At 44.6% G+C, this 20,007-nt stretch overlaps 2 protein-coding genes across 2 annotated transcripts in view; one reads left to right on the forward strand and one right to left on the reverse strand.

Annotated features, from left to right (window-relative positions):
* Nucleotides 1-5,420: 5,420 nt before the first annotated feature.
* On the reverse strand, nt 5,421-10,393 carry LOC115476378. Its single transcript, XM_030212732.1, has 2 exons — nt 5,912-10,393; nt 5,421-5,810 (listed from the first exon to the last, which is right to left on the reverse strand). Exon 1 carries the CDS (start codon nt 8,234-8,236, stop codon nt 6,080-6,082), a length of 2,157 nt encoding a protein of 718 aa, XP_030068592.1. The 5' UTR covers nt 8,237-10,393; the 3' UTR covers nt 5,421-5,810; nt 5,912-6,079.
* Nucleotides 10,394-17,788: 7,395 nt separating this feature from the next.
* LOC115476379 (forkhead box protein J1-B-like) overlaps nt 17,789-20,007 on the forward strand; it is a 33,582-nt gene continuing 31,363 nt past the window's right edge. The window contains exon 1 of the mRNA XM_030212733.1: nt 17,789-17,964. The gene's annotated coding sequence lies outside the window, so the exon portion shown is untranslated. The remainder of the gene's footprint in view (nt 17,965-20,007) is intronic.

Raw genomic sequence — 20,007 nt, forward strand, 5'->3', positions numbered from 1 at the left:
AAGGGTCGCTCCCCGGGTCGCTCGAGCGCTTCTAGAGGGGATGCCGGGGTCTTCAAGCCGGATTCGCCCTTGGTGGGTGACAGTTTCGCGACCGATGCATGTCCCGGTCCTTCCTCCGGCGTGGCGGTTTTTCCCGCCATAAACGCCCATCCCCCGCTCCTCGCCTCCGCCATCTTGGCCGGCCACGCGGCTCGGACGGCTTCTTCTTGGGCCGCCCTTGAGGTTGGAGACATTAATGCCATGAACGCCCTTAATTTGGGCGACGGCACAGAAGCGGCTAAAGTTAAGAGCCGTTCTTCCCGCGCGGCTCCTTCGCGGAGTTTCGCGCCGGACGCCATTTTGGATGCGCAGCATGTCTCTCCCCCGCTATTGCGAGCGCCGGTTGAGAGCGCGCCTAGGGCTGTTGCCCAGGCTGCGGAGGTGCACAGTCTGGGGGGTTTCTCCCCCGAGTTTGTTTTGCTGCTGCATCGGGCCTTCCTCATGCACAACGCTGCCCCCGCTCCCTCCTCTGGTAAAGAGGTTGAGGTTCCCAGAGGTAAACGCCCTCGGGTTGATTCCCAGGCCTTGGAGGAATTTGTCTCCTCCGATGTAGATGAGGGCAGCGTGTCTGAGGTCTCCCAACGGTCCTTTGCGGATTCCTTGGAGGAGACGGATCCCCGCTCGGCTGGAGCGGATGACCCCTCTGCAGCGCGGCTTTTTCGCCCGGAGGATTTGCCCAACCTGTTGTTACAGGCCATGGACACTTTGAAGATATCCTCTCCGGAGGACGTCTCTCCCTCAGCCCCTGTTGGCTCTGCCATTATGCTGGGGACTAAGCGCCCGCCTAGAACCTTCCACGTGCATGATGCCATGCACACCTTAATTTCGGCTCAATGGGATGTCCCAGAAGCGAGCCTTAAAGTGGCTAGGGCTATGTCCCGCCTCTATCCTTTGTCTGTGAGTGAACGTGAGGCCTATCTGTGGCCTACCGTGGATTCTTTAATCACTGCGGTGACTAAGAAAACGGCATTGCCGGTGGAAGGTGGCACGGCCCTAAAGGACGCCCAAGACAGGAGATTGGAGGCGGCCTTAAGGTCGTCCTTTGAGGCGGCTGCTTTAAGTTTGCAGGCCTCAGTTTGCGGCTCCTATGTGGCCAGGGCGTGCCTGACTATGGTGCAGCGGGCTTCCCCCTCGGATCATTTCTTGAGGAATGATTGGCCAGCCCTGGAATCGGGCTTAGCCTATTTGGCAGACTTGCTGTATGATGTCTTGAGAGCCTCAGCTAAAGGCATGGCTCAGACTGTCTCTGCGCGGCGGTGGCTTTGGCTGAAACATTGGTCTGCTGACCACGCCTCAAAATCCCGCCTGGCTAGATTGCCTTTTAAAGGCAAGCTGCTCTTTGGGGTCGAGCTGGACAAAATCGTGACTGATCTCGGCACGTCTAAGGGCAAGAAGTTACCGGAGGTCAGGGCTCGGGCTAGTGCTCGTCCCGGTACCTCCAGAGGACGGTTTCAGGAAGCCCGTCGGTACCGCCCGGGCAGGTCGGGTGCTTCTGCCCCCTCTTCCTTTAAGAGGAATTTCTCCCCCAAGCAGCATTCCTTTCGCAGAGACCGCCGTCCCGGAGGTGCTCCCTCCGGTCCTCCCCCAGGGTCTCGTACCCAATGACGGGGTATTGGTCCACGCCCCAGTGCAGATTGGAGGACGGCTGTCCTCGTTTCTGGGCGAGTGGACCACAATAACTTCAGACGCTTGGGTGCTGGAAGTCATCAGAGACGGCTACAAGCTAGAGTTCTGCCGACCCTTAAGAGACGGGTTTGTACTCTCTCCCTGCAAGTCTCCGGTCAAAGCTGTGGCAGTGCAGCAGACTTTGGACAATCTGATCCGCCTGGGTGCGGTCGTTCCGGTGCCAGAAAGTCAGCTTGGCAAGGGGCGTTACTCCATTTACTTTGTGGTACCAAAGAAAGGAGGTTCTGTCCGGCCTATCCTCGACCTCAAAGGGGTCAATCGGGCCTTGAAAGTGCGGCACTTTCGCATGGAGACTCTCCGCTCTGTTATAGCGGCAGTGAAGGCAGGGGAGTTCCTGGCATCCTTGGACATCAAGGAAGCGTACCTGCATATTCCCATCTGGCCTCCTCATCAACGCTTTCTGCGTTTTGCAGTCCTGGGCCGACACTTCCAGTTCAGAGCCCTCCCGTTCGGGTTGGCTACTGCTCCGCGGACCTTTTCCAAGGTAATGGTGGTCATAGCGGCCTTCCTGCGAAAGGAAGGAGTACAAGTCCATCCTTATCTGGACGACTGGTTGATCCGAGCCCCCTCTTATGCAGAGTGCGGCAAAGCTGTGGACCGGGTAGTTGCTCTTTTGAGCTCCCTGGGATGGATCATCAACTGGGAGAAGAGCCAGCTGCGCCCGACTCAGTCCCTGGAGTATCTGGGAGTTCGATTCGACACCCAAGTGGGCAGAGTGTTCCTGCCAGACAATCGGATTGTCAAGCTTCAGGCTCAGGTGGACCAGTTCCTAGTAGCCTCTCCTCTTCGGGCTTGGGACTATGTGCAGCTGTTGGGCTCTATGACGGCCACGATGGAAGTAGTGCCCTGGGCCAGGGCTCATATGAGACCACTACAACACTCTCTGCTGCAGCGCTGGACTCCGATGTCGGAGGATTATGCGGTGCGTCTTCCCTTGGATCCAGCAGTGCGCAAGGCGCTGAGCTGGTGGATGCAGACAGACAAGTTGTCTGCGGGAATGCCTCTGGTGTCCCCAGAGTGGATTGTCGTCACGACGGACGCCTCGTTATCGGGCTGGGGAGCCCACTGCTTGGGAAGGACAGCGCAGGGGCTCTGGTCTCCTGCAGAGGCAAAGTGGTCTATCAACCTCCTGGAACTCAGAGCCATTCGGTTGGCGCTTTTGGAGTTCATCCCGGTACTGGTGTTCAAGCCTGTACGGGTCCTGTCGGACAATGCCACGGCTGTGGCCTATGTCAACCGCCAGGGAGGTACCAAGAGCGCCCCTCTAGCCAAGGAAGCTATGAGTCTATGCCAGTGGGCGGAAGCGAACCTGGAACAGCTGTCAGCGGCCCACATTGCCGGAGTCATGAATGTCAAGGCGGACTTTCTCAGTCGCCATACCTTGGAGCCCGGAGAGTGGCAGCTATCTGCTCAGGCGTTCTTGGACATCACGAAGCGCTGGGGCCAGCCGGGCCTAGATCTGATGGCGTCATCGGCCAATTGCCAAGTGCCGCGCTTCTTCAGCAGAGGACGGGACCCTCGATCCCTGGGAGTAGATGCTCTTCTCCAACAATGGCCGACACAAGAGCTTCTCTATGTGTTCCCGCCCTGGCCCATGTTGGGCAGGGTACTAGACCGGGTGGCAAAGCATCCCGGCAGGATAATCCTGGTGGGTCCGGATTGGCCCAGGCGTCCCTGGTATGCGGACTTGATCAGGCTCTCAGTCGACGATCCTCTGCGGTTGCCAGTGGAGCAGGGCCTGTTACATCAGGGTCCCGTGGTGATGGAGGATCCCTCCCCCTTTGGTCTTACGGCCTGGCTATTGAGCGGCAGCGTCTGAGGAAGAAGGGCTTCTCAGACAAGGTCATCGCCACTATGCTGAGAGCGAGGAAGCGCTCTACTTCTACTGCTTACGCCAGGGTTTGGCGTATCTTTGCAGCGTGGTGTGAAGCAGGCTCTCTTTCTCCTTTCACTGCTCCAATTTCTTCAGTGTTGACGTTCCTGCAAGAAGGTCTGGACAAAGGCCTGTCGCTCAGTTCCCTTAAGGTCCAGGTAGCGGCTCTGGCTTGCTTCAGGGGCCGCCTGAAGGGTGCTTCCCTGGCTTCGCAGCCAGATGTGGTGCGCTTTCTCAAGGGGGTTAATCACCTGCGCCCTCCTCTGCACTCAGTGGTGCCTGCGTGGAATCTCAACCTGGTGCTAAGAGCATTGCAGAAGCCGCCGTTTGAACCCTTGTCAAGGGCATCTCTGAAAGACCTGACGTTGAAAGCAGTCTTTTTGGTGGCTATCACTTCAGCCAGAAGAGTTTCCGAGCTCCAGGCGCTCTCATGTCGAGAGCCTTTTCTACAGTTCACTGAGGCAGGAGTGACTATTCGCACAGTGCCTTCCTTCCTGCCCAAGATTGTTTCTCGCTTCCATGTGAATCAGCAGCTATGTCTCCCTTCCTTTCGTAGGGAGGACTACCCAGAGGAGTACTCTGCTCTTAAATATCTGGATGTGAGACGAGTCATCATCAGATACTTGGAAGTGACCAATGATTTCCGGAAATCGGATCATCTGTTTGTCCTGTTTGCAGGTCCTCGTAAGGGTCTGCAGGCTGCTAAGCCTACAGTGGCAAGATGGGTCAAGGAAGCCATTGCAGCGGCTTATGTGGCCGCAGGGAAGGTGCCGCCTATCCAGCTGAAGGCTCACTCCACGAGAGCTCAGGCGACCTCGATGGCAGAGGCCGGATCCGTCTCCTTGGAAGAGATATGCAAGGCGGCAACTTGGGCTTCGGCTCATACATTCTCCAAGCATTACCGTTTGACTGTGGCTGCACGGGCGGAGGCCCGGTTTGGAGCTTCAGTGTTGAGGTCAGGGATTTCTATGTCCCGCCCTGGGTGAGTACTGCTTCGGTACATCCCACCAGTCTATGGATTGATCAGCTTGATGATATGGAAGGTAAAATTATGTATAATCATACCTGATAATTTTCTTTCCATTAATCATAGCTGATCAATCCATAGCCCCTCCCAGATATCTGTACTGTTTTTATTCTGGTTGCATTTCAGGTTCAAGTTTAGTCTTCAGTTACTTCAGAAAGACTTCGTGTTCAAGTTTTTTCACTTGGATTCTTCAAGAGTTAAGACGAGTTTGTGTTACAGTGAGCTGCTGCATTCCTCTCCCCTCCGTTTTACGGGGCTGGATTGAGACTTAAAATTCTGCCGGCACTCCCTCCCGCTTCGTGCGGCTGTAGGGCAGCTTTGTACCCCTCCCGCTTCGGCGGTGTTAGGGTCAGTCAGCTCCTCCCGCGGTTGCGGTTGCAGGATAAGCCAGATCCCCCCGCATCGGCGGGTGTGGTGTCCCTCCCCCGCTCCGCGGGGATGAGCTGGACGGATTCCCCTCCCCCACTTGTGTGGGGATGAGCTGGGTTAATTCCCCTCCCCCGTTTCGGCGGTGGTGAGCTGGGCAGAGTGTCCCTTTGTGGGTGTAATTCTCTAAGTGCTGAGTCCTGCGGATGGAGCTTTGATATCGACATACTGAGGAGTTTCCGGCAGCACATGACCACATATAGGGAGGCAAAAGTTTGCTCTCTATCTCCACCTGCTGGTAGATGGACACAACCCACCAGTCTATGGATTGATCAGCTATGATTAATGGAAAGAAAATTATCAGGTATGATTATACATAATTTTACCTTCACAAACAATGTTCTCTTATATCTTCCATACTCATTCACACCTTATAGTACCTGCATAGAAAATCTAAAACAAGGAGGATTTATATATACATGACTTTCTTGAATATCATTACACACTGTGTCAGAGTTCATAACTTCTTGTCTCTCAAAGAGACTTCACAGAATTAGAAATACGGGACCTTTGCATGTGTCCATTCACTCTGCTCTTCCGGTTTCCGGTTTCACATAAAGTTTCATGAAAGTTCAAGACAAACCCCAACACACTTCTCTGGGGATGAACACCTCCACTTGCAATAGATTTCAGGCACTACATAAGCAGAATGAGACTTTCAATCTCATAACTGCTGTTACTCCAGTCCTTAAGCAAGCATCGGCTCCTCTATGCAGGACCGCATTTCGTTCTCTTCATCAGGAGGAACCACCATATCCCCTAAAATTACACAATTCCACTGTCACCCCTTCTATTCAAACCTCTAAACAAATTACTATCTCATCAAAATATAATGTTTTATATATAATAACTGCACTTACTTTAACCAATTCTGTTTGGCAGCGTGCCAACAAAGGACTTTCTCAGGCCGGGACCCAACTGCCGTGGCTCTGAACTAACCAGGGAGAATCAAAACCCCCACCCTTATATCTTCCCACAATGCATAGCTTCTTTTTTCTTTTTTTCTTCTCCCTTAAAGAAACAGGCACTTAAATCCATTCTACCTCTTGATTAAGCCCCATGGGTGTCACTGTTTGCCATGTATAAATATATCTCTGTTCTATGGCTAACAATCTAGAACTGATGTCACCCCCACGGCTCCTGTCTAGGGGAATTTGTGTTAGTATCACACACTTTAACTGATCTACAGTGTGATTACACTCATACCAATGAGCAACCAAAGGGCACATCATTTTCTTCAAACGTAAATTACTTACATGCTCTGCTAGTCTGTTCTTTAAGGGACGTTTAGTGTGACCTATATAATAAAGTTCACAAGGACACATAATGCAATACACCACTTGGGAGCTATTGCAGTTAGTATTATACCTTAATATGAATTCTTTATCACTGTGGGGTATACCAATCTTTTCAGTGTTTAGGGAAAAGCGGCAATATACACATCTCCCACATGGGGAGTGTCTGCCTTCCTCCTCTCTTTGTTTTGATTTCTTTAGTAATTCTCCCACATTAGCTTGTCGTCTATAAGCTACTTTGGGGTGTTCCCTAAATTCTGGGTGTATCGAAAGAACATGCCAGTGCTTATGTATAATACTGCTAATATTAGATGCTTTTAAAGAAAACGGAATAACACATGCCAATGCCTTCGAAGGAGATCTTGACTTAGGTAACATTAACCAGGGGCGGTGGGCGTATAATGCCCTTTTGTATGCATTTTTAAGGATCTTCATTGGGTAACCCCGAGCTCTAAATCTTTCTATCATTTCAGCAGCCTGTTTCTTGAATTCTGAGATAGAGGAGCATAATCGTCGAAGACGCAGTAATTGACCAACCGGTATCCCTTTTTTTAAACCCTGATGGTGGAAACTCTGATAATGTAACAAAACGTTGCGATCAGTGGGTTTGCGAAAAATAGTAGTCGCAAACCCTTTTTCTTTTGTTCTAATTATTTTAATATCAAGGAACTCTATTTCATTTTGGGCTATTCGAGAAGTGAATTTAATATTAGAATCTACACTATTTAAATACTCCAGAAATAACCTTAATTCTACCATAGGGCCATGCCACAACATTATCACATCATCAATATATCGTTTCCAAGATGTAATATATTGAAACCATCTAGACGCATACACATATCTTTTCTCAAAGTGCATCATATAGAGGCATGCTAATGACGGAGCAACACTTGCCCCCATAGCTACCCCCTTTATCTGTTTATAAAATAGATCTTCAAATTTGAAGTAATTATGGCATACCACCCACGTTAATAATTGCTTCAATACTTCAATTTTGAGCTGCGAAATGTGGAGATTTTCAAATTGCTCACATGCTATCTGTATAGCGCTGTCTTGGGGAATATTTGTGTAAAGGGCAACTACGTCCAACCCCACCATGTAAAGATCTTTTTTATTCAATGTGGGTTCTAGCTGTTCAAGCATTTGTATATAATGCATAGAATCTCTCACGTATGATTCTGCCCTCGAAACCAGGGGGTTCAATATCCTATCAATGTATTTAGATAGAGGCTCTAATACTGAGTTCTTAGTGGATACTATTGGGCGGCCGGGAGGGTCCCTGGTAGATTTATGGATTTTAGGGATAAAGTAGATATAAGGAATAGCAGGACATGGATGGCACAAAAATTGTTTTTCTTTTTTTGTAAGAATATCTTTCATTGCTGCTTCATTCACATATATCTCAATTTCTGATTGTAATTGTTTCGTGGGGTCAGCATCTAACAATATATAATATTGGTCTTGACCCAACTGTCCAATCGCTTCTTGTTTATATTTATCCCTGTCCATAATCACCACGGAACCCCCCTTGTCGGCTCTTTGGATAACTATATTCTGATTGTTGGCCAGCTCTTGAATACCACGCCGTTGTAACCCTGAAATATTACTCCATTCGTTCCCCCTTCTTTCCTCTAATTTAGCAAGATCGTATAAGACCAATTTTTGAAAAGCTTGAATCATAGGGTCTATTATTCCCGGGGGTACCCACCTGGAGATATGACCTGTGCGTGGAAATATGGGCTCTTGATTTGTATCATCTGAATTGCCAAAATATAATCGTAATCTAAGTTCTCTAAAGAAGCGATATAAACCCCGCCTGGTTTCAAAGGGATCATACCTGCTAGATGGAACAAAGGATAATCCCCTAGTCAAAACCTCCTTCTGCATTGGTGACAATGTACTATTTGAAATATTAATAACAGTGTTTATTTCTTGGGCAGCTTCTTGGTTTTGGGTCCTTTGAGCCCTCCCTTTAGTTCGCCTGTTGTGTTGGGCCCTTGATCTCCTATCCTTAAAAAAGAATCCGGTATATCACCGGGGTGTTCAGAACTCTTACACATATTTATACCCTCCATTTTATTACGTGTATAACCTCTTTCATCGTCACCCGATGATTCACTGGACGACAATTTAAATTGTACTTTTCTACCACCAAATTTACCCCTACGAGTACGGCGTTTTTTGTCCATCCAGCTATAGACATAACCCTTAGTGTAGTCATATTCATCCCTGCGAAATTTTGCTATTTTAATCACTCTTTGGTTATTAGTATACTCCTCTATTTTTGAGTTATGTTCTTTTAGATTTTTCTCAAATGTTCCTTTATCCTGAACACCCCTCATGGCATTCTGTTTTTGAAACAACTCGTCTCTGTGTCCCTGTATCTCCTCCTGTAACGCATCAATTGTAAGTAACATGAGATCAAGGGAGCACTGAGTGATAACAGTATTCCACTTGGCGACATATTTATCGTTACCCAGATATCTGGGCTCCTTAGTGATTCTTAGACCACGAGGAACCCGTTGCGTGTGGCAATATTCAATCAATGCCGCCGAGTGGAGTTCCGCCCTTACCAAGGTCTTATGGATCCTTAAAACATCATCCCAACTACTTTCCTGCTCTTGGATACCCCCAGAAAATAGGCGTGCTCCCCCCAATAATTCAGCTACACGGTCTTCTGTTAGGCCCGCCTTCGAATCCCATCCGGCCGCTGCCATCTCCCTAAAAATATATATTGATAATGTTATACAATTAGGGACTCAATAGAGCTGCTGGAGCACTCGTATTATCAATCACTAAATAGCTCCAGTCTTATTGAATACAAGACACATGCAAAGGTCCCGTATTTCTAATTCTGTGAAGTCTCTTTGAGAGACAAGAAGTTATGAACTCTGACACAGTGTGTAATGATATTCAAGAAAGTCATGTATATATAAATCCTCCTTGTTTTAGATTTTCTATGCAGGTACTATAAGGTGTGAATGAGTATGGAAGATATAAGAGAACATTGTTTGTGAATAAAGGTTTTAAACACACGTGAGCAGGTTTTGAAGCACACGTGTTTAATAAAGATATTTTGTATTCAATAAGACTGGAGCTATTTAGTGATTGATTTAGAATTGTTATGACAGCATGACCACATGGTGGCACTGTTGCCACAACAATATCAGCATTACTACCAGGAATGAGATGTGTTTAAAGTGGCAAGCTGGGTCAAAAATGGGCTGTCCTCTAATAGTACCATAATGTTATATTGAAAATTTGGCTATGCACAGAGAGATGTGTGACTTTACATAAGTTTATTGTTCTTAAGTTTTAATGTTATTTCTTCATCTGTTCCTTCCCACATGTTCTGGAACATGTCCATTCTGAAATGCTGCAAAGTAACTCCTCTCATAATTACAGCTGAAAGATGCTTACCTTTTTCTTTTTAAATATCTACATACTCTCTGCCACTGCATCTTCCCCCCCCCCCCCCCCCCCCCCAATGGCATGAGCAGCTCATCTAGCTCTTCTCGTTATCGGTTCACCTCAACAGAGCAAACTGCAGTCTGCTCTACAGCACAATAAGCAACTTCTCTCTTTGTTTTTCAAGACTTTGTGTTTGATATGCATAATAAATTGAGGCAGTCCTGTACAAATATCTGCGTACATGGGTGAGAAGGTATCTGTTTTTAGGTTCCTCTGATATCTCAGCTCTGAATGAGTGTCATTTTAGACAAGCAGTCCTGAAAGCAAGTGGAACTGGAAAGAAGATTCCAATGCCAGAATAGGGAAGAGGCCAGTGTTGCCCCTTTAGACATGTCTGTCTTTTCTGTGTTCACTGACCCAGCCTGCCATTTTGGTATTTACAAGCTGTGTTTTATCATGCTGGACTGTTCATGTGATCAGATTCCCTGTAGCCACCAGTGAACAGGGTCACTGCTGCCTGTATTTACTCTGCCCTCGAAAGGGCATGTGCACAATGGTTAAACAGCGCATTACAGAAGAATGTTGTTTTGATCATGTGATGACTAATTATTGCAGTATCTAAATAAACTTTGTTCTTTCTCACATTTAATCTGAATTATTGTTGGGAAGACTTGCTGACAGCATGCAGTTATATCATGGAAGGGGTAGCATGGGCATTGCATCCTACTGGGGGTGTCATAATGAGAAAGATGGAAACAGAATCCTCTATTCTATTAGTTGTGCCCTCATTGGCCAATGTTCAGAAGCAAACGCAGGCGCTAGAGGCAGGGGTGGCCAAGTACTTAAATATTCTGAACTTGTCTCAAACAGTGTAAGGTTTAAGTTTAAATGTAAAGTTCACTATTGCAGCAAAACTATAGAGAAACACCTTGCAGACGTTGTATAGTCCAGTGGTTCCCAAACCTGCCTTGGGGCTCCCAAGCCAGTCAGGTTTTCAGGATATCCATGATGAATATTCATGAGAGATTTCCATGCTTACTCTCTACTGCATACAGATCCTTCTCATGAATATTCATTGTGGATATCCTGAAAACCTGACTGGCTGGAGAGCCCTAGGGCAGGTTTGAGAACCAGTGCCCTATAGTCCCTTGCCATGTCTTATGCTGTAAAGGAGTTACAAGTGTTCCATAATAGAATATCACATAGTGTCCTGTCATCTATTTTTATTGCAACTGTAATGACAGTGCTTGGCCCTTGTACTTCTCATGTCAACCTAGAGAAGGAAGAGCTGCTTTTCCTTGTCCTTATTTCTTTTCCCCATACTCTGCAGAGGATAAAATAAGTGCTCTGTCCTATTCAGCTTCATTTCAGTAGAGAAGCTGGTATGTTGCCCTATCACTAATCATATATATTGACCCAAACAGTTCCTGGAAAGGTGTGACTATTACTAGACCCATGCACTTACTATAAAACATTGCCACTCACCATATACAGTGACTAACTGTAGTCTGTTTAAAAGTGGCAGCTGAATGAATGCATGCGACTGCTTGGTTTTTCTCCAGACTTCAGCCTATAAGATTTCTGTAAACTTATAGTGTGAGTGCAGCTGCTGATGAAATGGTAAAGATTGTGTATTTGCCCAAAGAAGCTTGGAAATGTATGATGATACTACAGAAAATGTGTGTTCAACAGTCACGGTAAGGACACACCAGCTGCAGAAAATGTGGAGCCAGACAAGAATACCAGGCAACAGAGGAGCAGAACACTAACAAAATCAAGTCTGCAATGAAAAGAGGCCCAAGCAGTTATGAAACTACTTAGAGATAATCTGGGGAAAGGGCTATCCAACTAGAGCATCTCTGTGAGGTAGGTAGAAGTATGATTATACGCAGCAAGTTATAGGCTAAAGCCAAATGCTGTGTGTCTGATGCATAAACTTACAAGAGAAAATGAGCAAACTAAAAACAGGATGGTAAAGGAAAGCTTATTTAAATTGTGAGTATGCTGGAAGAATGTATTAAATAAGGTGACAGTGAGGTGTGGCTTTGGCTCTGCGATTGCTCTCCGAGGTTAGTAATTGTGCCTTCCTGGGAAGTTCTTTGCACCTTCAGTTTTTGAACAAGGCATTGATAAGACTACAATGAATGTATTCAGTTAACAAAGCCGTGAACCTCAGGTATGTAGCTAGTGTGCTTAATTCTTTAGGTTGTGAACTCCAAAAAGATGGAACCACAGCTGCCTTTTATAATAGATTTCACTAGCCGAGAGGTGAGGAAGAGGAAAGTTCTTCTGAAAGTCAAATGAAGTAATTGCGTTGTCATCTTCGCTAGCTGCATACTCTTACAGTTGCTGTTCAGTTGCAATGTGATCTTTGTCTTCCATACTTCTCATCGGACAGTGATATCTGTCACACACCGTACAAGTGTCAGAATGAGGATAACCAAAGTGGATGTTCTGTGTGAAGTAGCTCACTTTTGAGTCAGAAAATTGCTCTTGGAACTCTCTGTACATTGTTGTGATACTGAGACTTGAATAATGGCTTTCATGAAGGTTGGAAACTCTAGGTGCGATTCTTAATGGCATCCAGTGTTTGCTGTGGTACAGGTGATAGGTCCCTGGAATGATGACTATGGCCATCTGTTACTGGAATCTCAGCTTTTCACAACACCAATTTAATCCTGCCTCTTTTGATTCCATCGAGAGTAATGAAAGCCTTTTTAAAAACTTTTATATCACCTAATCCAGCAACTGCAACCTAGAAATTCAAGAAATTTCAATATTAATGAAAATATGAGATTGTCAATAAAATATTAATATTTATCTTTTTTTTTTATTTAAGGCAAGCTTAATAGCAGGGCTGCATGGAAAAAAAATCTGATATAAGATTACAAATTTTTATATGAAACATTAAGAAATTTTGACCTGGCTTGAATTGCCCATGGAGATTGGATAATGATATGAATTTGGCCAAGAGCCAGTGAAACTTTTGAGGCTAAATTGTGTGCTTTAGAAATTAGGTGTACTATGTTACATCATACTATAAAAATGTTAAAATTTCATATCTGTGTCATGTTTATTACATGTCATGCAAATGTGAAATCTTGCCAAAATACTACATAAAAGTGTGATGACAGCAACTAGAAACAAACTACACAAATTAAAAGTGTAAAGGGAGAGGAATTTGTGAATGGAAAAGGACAGGCACATGGTGACCTGCTGGTCGACTGCCATATGGATGGTTTAAATGATCTAAGTAAGCAAGAAATCCTTTCAACAAAATTGGAGATCATGCCTCTCAGAATCTATGTCCAGAGGAATGGTGACAAAATTTGATGTGAAACAGCGTTGACTCCAAATGAAAATGGGAAAACAAGAAGCTGCAGCTGTTGTTCAAGGTGAGTGGACTTGACAGGTTCTTGCACAAATGTGTTTATGTCAAATACTACTTTTTCACTTACAGCCACCATACTCAAAATATAAAAGGATGCTTTGCAGTGCTGAATGATCAGCTAGGCTAGCGTGCAGACGCTTAATAAAGTATGGGCCCAAACATGTATTACTATGTAAAACTATCACTATAAATTGACCTAAATTAGTTCGCTAAAATTAATTATAGCAATATTAACATACAAAAATACTGTGCATGGAAAGCGATGTATTAGGAAAATTAGCCTTTTTAAATTTCTTTTTCCTGTGGGACAACTACTTGTGGACTTAACAAGATTCTGCAGAAAGCCAAAAATAATCACATTTTGCAATGGTTAATGGAAGACTTGTGTTTTTCAGCAACCCCCCCCCCCATAATTCAGTAAGATAACAAATAGCCCTATGAAAGAATATGTCGGTCAGAAAATGTTTGGCCCTAAAGTGGACTTATCAAGATTTTGTGCAACACTGTTCAATTATACCAAAGTCATTCTCTTGGTCTTCACCTGTACCAACGGTGTTACCCTAAAATATATATATATATATATATATATAAGTCCTTTGCACTTGATGAAGGTGGAGAAATTAATCTCAAGTACAACAGTGGGCTAAAAGAAAATATTGGTTGCCTTCCTTTGTTAGAAAATAAAAATGGTGGGGGGGGGGGGGGGGGGGGAGATAAGTATAGTTTTCCAAAAGGTGCTTGGAAAAGGGTAAAGAGAAAAAAAGGGATCTGTGCAGGAGAGCACAGGGAAGAATGTAGTAAAGTTGAAAGAAGCAGCAAAGGAAATCTGCATACCAAATATGCAAACAGAGGATAGTTAAACTGAGAAAGCAAATGATAGACATTTTTGGACATGAGGACATCAGTGGATTTAAGACCGAGTGAAGGAGATTTGTGTAGAGGATGTGTACCCCTTCCCCTTGCAAAATAAGCTAATAAAGTACACTAAATGTTAAATTGTAATATGTCCTAATTACAGGAGGTTTATCAAACAAGAATGGGTCATTGGCAGTAAGAGAGTGGCACTTTTGTGTGCTTGCTGTGTTGGTCTGTCTACTCAACTCTTGCTTTGCTTTTATGTAACAGTAGCAGCTACATGCCTGTTGCACTACAGTATATAGCCAGAAAATAAGAGCCAGGTGTGAGGGTAGATTAGAGACTTTGGATGATCCCCCTAGCACAAAGTGGCATCATCTGCACTATCATAATGCCAAAGGAAGTAAGGGGTCCTTTTACCAAGCTGCAGGGAAAAGGGCCCTGCGCTAGTGGTGAGGGCTGTTTTTCATGCCCGCCAGGGCCCTTTTTACTGCAGCGAGTAACCCCCCCCCCCCCCCCCCCCCAGACACATGGCCATGTGGTAAGAGAACTCTTACTGCATGTGTATGCAGCGGGGAGCCCTTACTGCCACCCATTGAGGTGGCGATAAGGGCTCCCACGCTAACCCAGTTGTAACCAGGCAGCGCACAGTGGTGCCAGGTTACTGCCGTGCAGGCTATTTCCGGGGGGTTTCTTTTCCCCTGGAAATGGTGCGTGCTAGGAGCCGGGACTATGACCCATGGCCGCGTTGGAAGAGTGAGCAGTAGCTCTGTAAAATGGCCCTGAAATCTGTGATTCAGCTGCTAAAAAGGACTGCATTTCCCCTGTACTGTTTTATTCACCACAGTTTCCACAAGATGGCAGTGTCAGGGTACATTGTACATTACAGACCTGGGAGATCATGGAAATCTCTTCTTTGATAGTTCAGGCATCAAGATTTGCATTTTAGAGGTCTGCTTAAAACATTTTTGTTTCAAAATTATGGAAGGGAATGAATGTATTAGTTTTAATTAATTGATGATAATGTCATGTTGTCCGTAGTTTGTCCAGTCTGTAACCTACATAGAATTGTGAGGTAGTGTAGTCTATAAAAACAAAGTGTTATGTTATAATTCTTCTTGACAGAATACTGCAGTGGTTTGCCCTTGACTGCTGTAGCCCAAAACACCTGGTTTTCCCCTTATACAGTCGTAACAGGGTGGACAGTCCTGTAATGTGAATATTTCTCACTTGTGCTTATTAGAAATATACATAATGGGTGCTATGTACATGGAAGCAGACTACATTGTGAACAGTGTTATTACTGACATACAAACCTGTGTCATGCCTATATTTACTGTACAATAGTGATCCTGGAGATCTTAGGTTATGTGCCTACTGTAATCCTTTATAATTTCCTTGTTCCTATTCTCTTTTTATAGTGTTATGTACTTGCAAACAGCAAATTTGTCAGTTTTTTCATAAACAAATTCTTTGTTTAATGGTTGTAATTTTTATGCAGTCTCACGTCTTTAATACCTCACTAACAACTAGCTAAGTATTAAGGCTGCTTTATCTGATACCTTCTAAAGCAGTGTTTCCCAAGTCCAGGCCTAGAGTACCCCTTGCAGTGGCGTTCCGAGTGGCGCTGACATTGGGGGTGGATCGCCAATGCGCCCCCCCCCCCCGTGCAGCGCAACCCCCCCATCCCGGCGAAAGAACCCCCGGGTGCACGCTGCTGGGGGGGAGGGGGTGCCAGTCAGCGTCGTCGGTGTCCAATGGAAACTTTCCATGCTCCCTCTGCCCTTGTACAGGTTACTTCCTGTTCCGGGGCAGAGGGAGCATGGAAACCAACTACGCTGACCGGCGCGTGGCACCCCCCCCCCCAGCAGCGTGCACCCGGGGCGGACTGCCTCCACCGCCCCCCCCCCCCTTGGTACACCACTGACCCCTTGCCAGTCAATCAGGATATCCACCGTGAATATGCATGAAAGATTTGCACACAGTGCCTCCATTATATGCAAATCTTTCATGCGTATTCATTGTGGATATCCTGAAAACCTGGCTGGCAAGGGGTACTTCAGGACCGGCCTTGGGAAACATTGTTCTAAAGCCAAGAAGAAATCCCATTACAGGTATGTAAACTGATGTACAGGGATAAAAAGTAACCAGAGATCACATAGTTAGTAGCAGAGCTGGGCTTAGATCTCAGTCACAGGTTGATAAAATGACTTGTCCAGTTTTACATAAGTATGTCAATAATGCCCTGATTTCAGCGTTTCCCATAAGAGTGCTATAACCATATCATCTTTTAATTCTGGGATCAGGGTTTCTGTACTGTATTCTCTTTATTTCATAAGAATTTAGATATAAGACTACATTCTTTAAACGGCGCTAAGAAATCTAAGCACTGAGTGCTGATCCATAAAGGATCCCTGCCTAAGCTAGGTGCTAATTGAGTCTATTCTGTAATGTGTGTACATTCTGGGAATGCCCCTGAAACAGTCCTTTGAATTTATGTGCTCTAGGATTTCTGTGCACATTGTTATAGAATAGGATGTGCATGTAAGTCCCAATTAGTACCAACAATGGGTTGTCAGCGTGTGCAAATTTAGCTGCCATATCTTAGAATCGGGGGGGGGGGGGGGGGGGGGGAGAGATACTGTATGTTTTGTGCTTATCCCTTTTCTGGCGCATTTGCTATGGGAGAGCAACATGAGCCCCTCTTATATGCTTAAGGAATTGTGTAGGATTACTACTACACTATAGAGATGATATATGGTGGAATTTCTTGTAATGTGGTCAGTACTGGGACCTTATGAGATAGCATGAATTAAGTCCTTAACTATTTTGCACCCCAATTTCAGTGTTGTATGGGGTCTACAGTGTACTGTTACTAGTTATTTCTGAAGCCTTACTTAATTGTTTTTAATCTTTGAAGTGTATTGTTGCCCTTTTGCCAGTGTCCTCAATAAAAATATTCAACTATAACGATAACAATTAAAATGTAATATTGAACTAATCTTAAATATTCATTTGTTTATATATATATATATATAATTTTTTTTTAATTTATCACACATCCCATTCTACCTTCTTTAGCATATTCTGCTCCAGACAACCAGGGCGGCGGTCACAAGTAACAGGTAAGGATAAGGGTCAGATTTGATATACCGCCTTTATATGGTATAATAAAGCTGTTGACACATATATATATATATATATATATAAACAAATGAATATTTAAGATTAGTTCAATATTACATTTTAATTGTTATCGTTATAGTTGAATATTTTTATTGAGGACACTGGCAAAAGGGCAACAATACACTTGAAAGATTAAAAACAAAATTAAGTAAGGCTTCAGAAATATATATATGCAGGTACTTTCCCCGGCCTTGGTGTGCTCACAAAGTACCTGAGGCAAGGAGCGTTGACTGACAAATGAGGTGAAAAGGTCTGCTAGCGAGCAATGATCGGGTGTGCAGGATTGTATAAACGCTACGGTACCTTCCTGAGCCAGTGTGAATAATAAAACAAGTATGTTTCCCTGCTGAGCAGAAGCGAGGAACGAGCCCTTTCAGCTGCAACGATGTTGTGTCTCTAAATCCGCTATATACATACACCTGTATCGTATCTCTCGCTTCGGGGGACATGAGTTTGCAGAGGATCCCTTAAGTGCTGGCATTCCAGGCGTTAGTGGACAAGGCACAAGGAAACCTGGAAACCAGCAACCAATAGGAGACCTGGAGTCTGTTTAAAGAGCTCTGCAGCCCTGCCCCGCATGCGGTGAACAACTTGGGGCTTGACGGGTAGCTCATGTTAGTGCAAAGCGGCAAAGACTGGGGACTTAGGAGCAGGAAACCGTCTGCCAAAACTACCTGCAGCTAGACGTCTTTAACTGATTAGGTGCCCCTTGGATTAAAAAGGGCCATTAACAGTCATTGTACATCTTGGGATTATTGAGGGGGTACAAAAGGTAAGGAAAGCTGTTTTCTTATTTCCTAAAGTATGAGAGATTTGTGGTTAAGCTATACTGAGTTAATGGATTTGTTTTTGCAGATGCTCCAATAAAAGCTCAAACACACATAAGAATTATCCAAAGACGATGCTGTAGGTGAGCCTCTGAGAGCACACGATGCTCCTTATTACGAAGTGAGTTACTGAGGAGCTGTTTCAAGGAAAGCGAAACTCTAGAAACCAAAACTAAAATTATAAATAACAATAAACGATTCTGTTATGAGTGCAGGACAGCACAAGTTTACTTTAAAAATAGTCTTTCATGCAAACGTCCAGTTACAGATAGGAGAGATGCAGAGAAAAACAATACCTGAAGAGATGGTTAAATTAGTCACTCTCTCTGACAGGGGAGCAAAGGAGAGAGAGCAAGATAGTGCTGGTATTGCTGCTAATAAGGGTAACTCCTAGGGGAGCTGGGTGGAAACTGTCTTATTGCAAGACACAGCCATGCAAAAATACCGCAGAAAACACCTAGCAGAGGAAATGTAAATTTACTTGGATTGTATAGGGAGCTTTTTGGCCTGTTTCCACTTTGTAGAGCTCTGTACATGCATAAACGAACTTATTCTGCTGTGCACCACCTGTCACTGTAATTCTGTACGGTGCATTAGCGTCCCTGCTGCATTGAAAGCTGCCCCCTAACCTCACATTGTACCTCTGTTGATTTCCAGCTGGACTGAATAAGCCTGTTTTTCTTTCTTTTGGTTATGGCACTCCTTTTCAGTAGTAGTTCAAAGCAAGTTGCACTTAGGTACAGCAGGTATTTTTACCTGAAGCAATGGAGGATGAAGTGATTTTTCCCAAGGTCACAAGGATTATTAGTAGGATTTGAACTCTAGCTTCAGTGATTTTCATCCTGCTGCTCTAGCCTGCACCTGAGGCTGCTTGGGACATATGCCCCCTCATTCTATAAAATGGCACCTAAATGTATTCACCAGATGCATGTGTAAATTTATAGAATACAAGCACTTTCATGGATAAGTGCAAGCTGAGATCTCGGGGCACTATTCTAGGAGCATGGGTGGAGGCGAAGCCTGGGCAGGACCACCCTTTACAGATGTAACTTACAGACTACCTATGTTATGCACTAAATTGCTTCATTTAGGTGCACCCACTTCCACCTGCTACTGGCAATGGAATAAGTGGGTGTCTGATGCACATTTACACTAATATTATATAATGGAATCATGCTGTACAGTGCACATTTACACTAATATTATATAATGAAATCATGCTGTACAGTTTTTGTTTACATAGTTCTGTTTCTGATTTGTGTTCCCTTATGTTATATTTGGTGATGAAGTATTCTGCTAAAGTGTAGTTTGTGTGGGTGTCTATTGCAGTTTCACTTGTTCTGTTTCCCTACACTTTAGCAGAATACTTCATCACCAAATATAGCATAAGGAAACACAAATCAGAAACAGAACTATGTAAACAAAAACTGAAGTGGAAACCTCAAGGAAGTAGACTCTACATGCAGTGTAACACAAGAGAAAAACACAAATGCATTTCCTCCTGTACCATGCAAAACACAAAAATATGAGATTCACATTTCCCCAATGCTGAGAGAAAAAATAAATCAACAAATTCCCACAAAATAATTAAGGAAAAACTATATAATTCTGGTGGAAACTTGAGACAGGAGTGCAGCAATTAGACCTACCATGAGCTGATGGAGGCAGGTGAGTGCTGTAGGGAGAGGAAGAGGAATGGATGTGCCTCAACCCTTGTACCTCACACCCATGACAGAACTTAACCAAATACAGACTGTTGTCTTGGTGGTCCCATTTCAATTTTTGTCTGTGCATTTATAATTTGTGCTTAACCAAATCCTGCAGTACAAATTGAAGAATAAGAAACAAAAATGTATTTCTGCTTATATTAATCCAAGCCCTAGTCATTCGTCTTATGGGGAGCAGGGGCTGTAACAATCCAGAAAGAATCATGCTGGGAGCTCAGAAACCTCAATCTAACAGCCCTCATTGTTTAGAAGAAAACCAGA

Source organism: Microcaecilia unicolor, chromosome 8 (genome assembly GCF_901765095.1).
Source record: "Microcaecilia unicolor chromosome 8, aMicUni1.1, whole genome shotgun sequence".
Classification (NCBI taxonomy): Eukaryota; Metazoa; Chordata; class Amphibia; order Gymnophiona; family Siphonopidae; genus Microcaecilia; species Microcaecilia unicolor.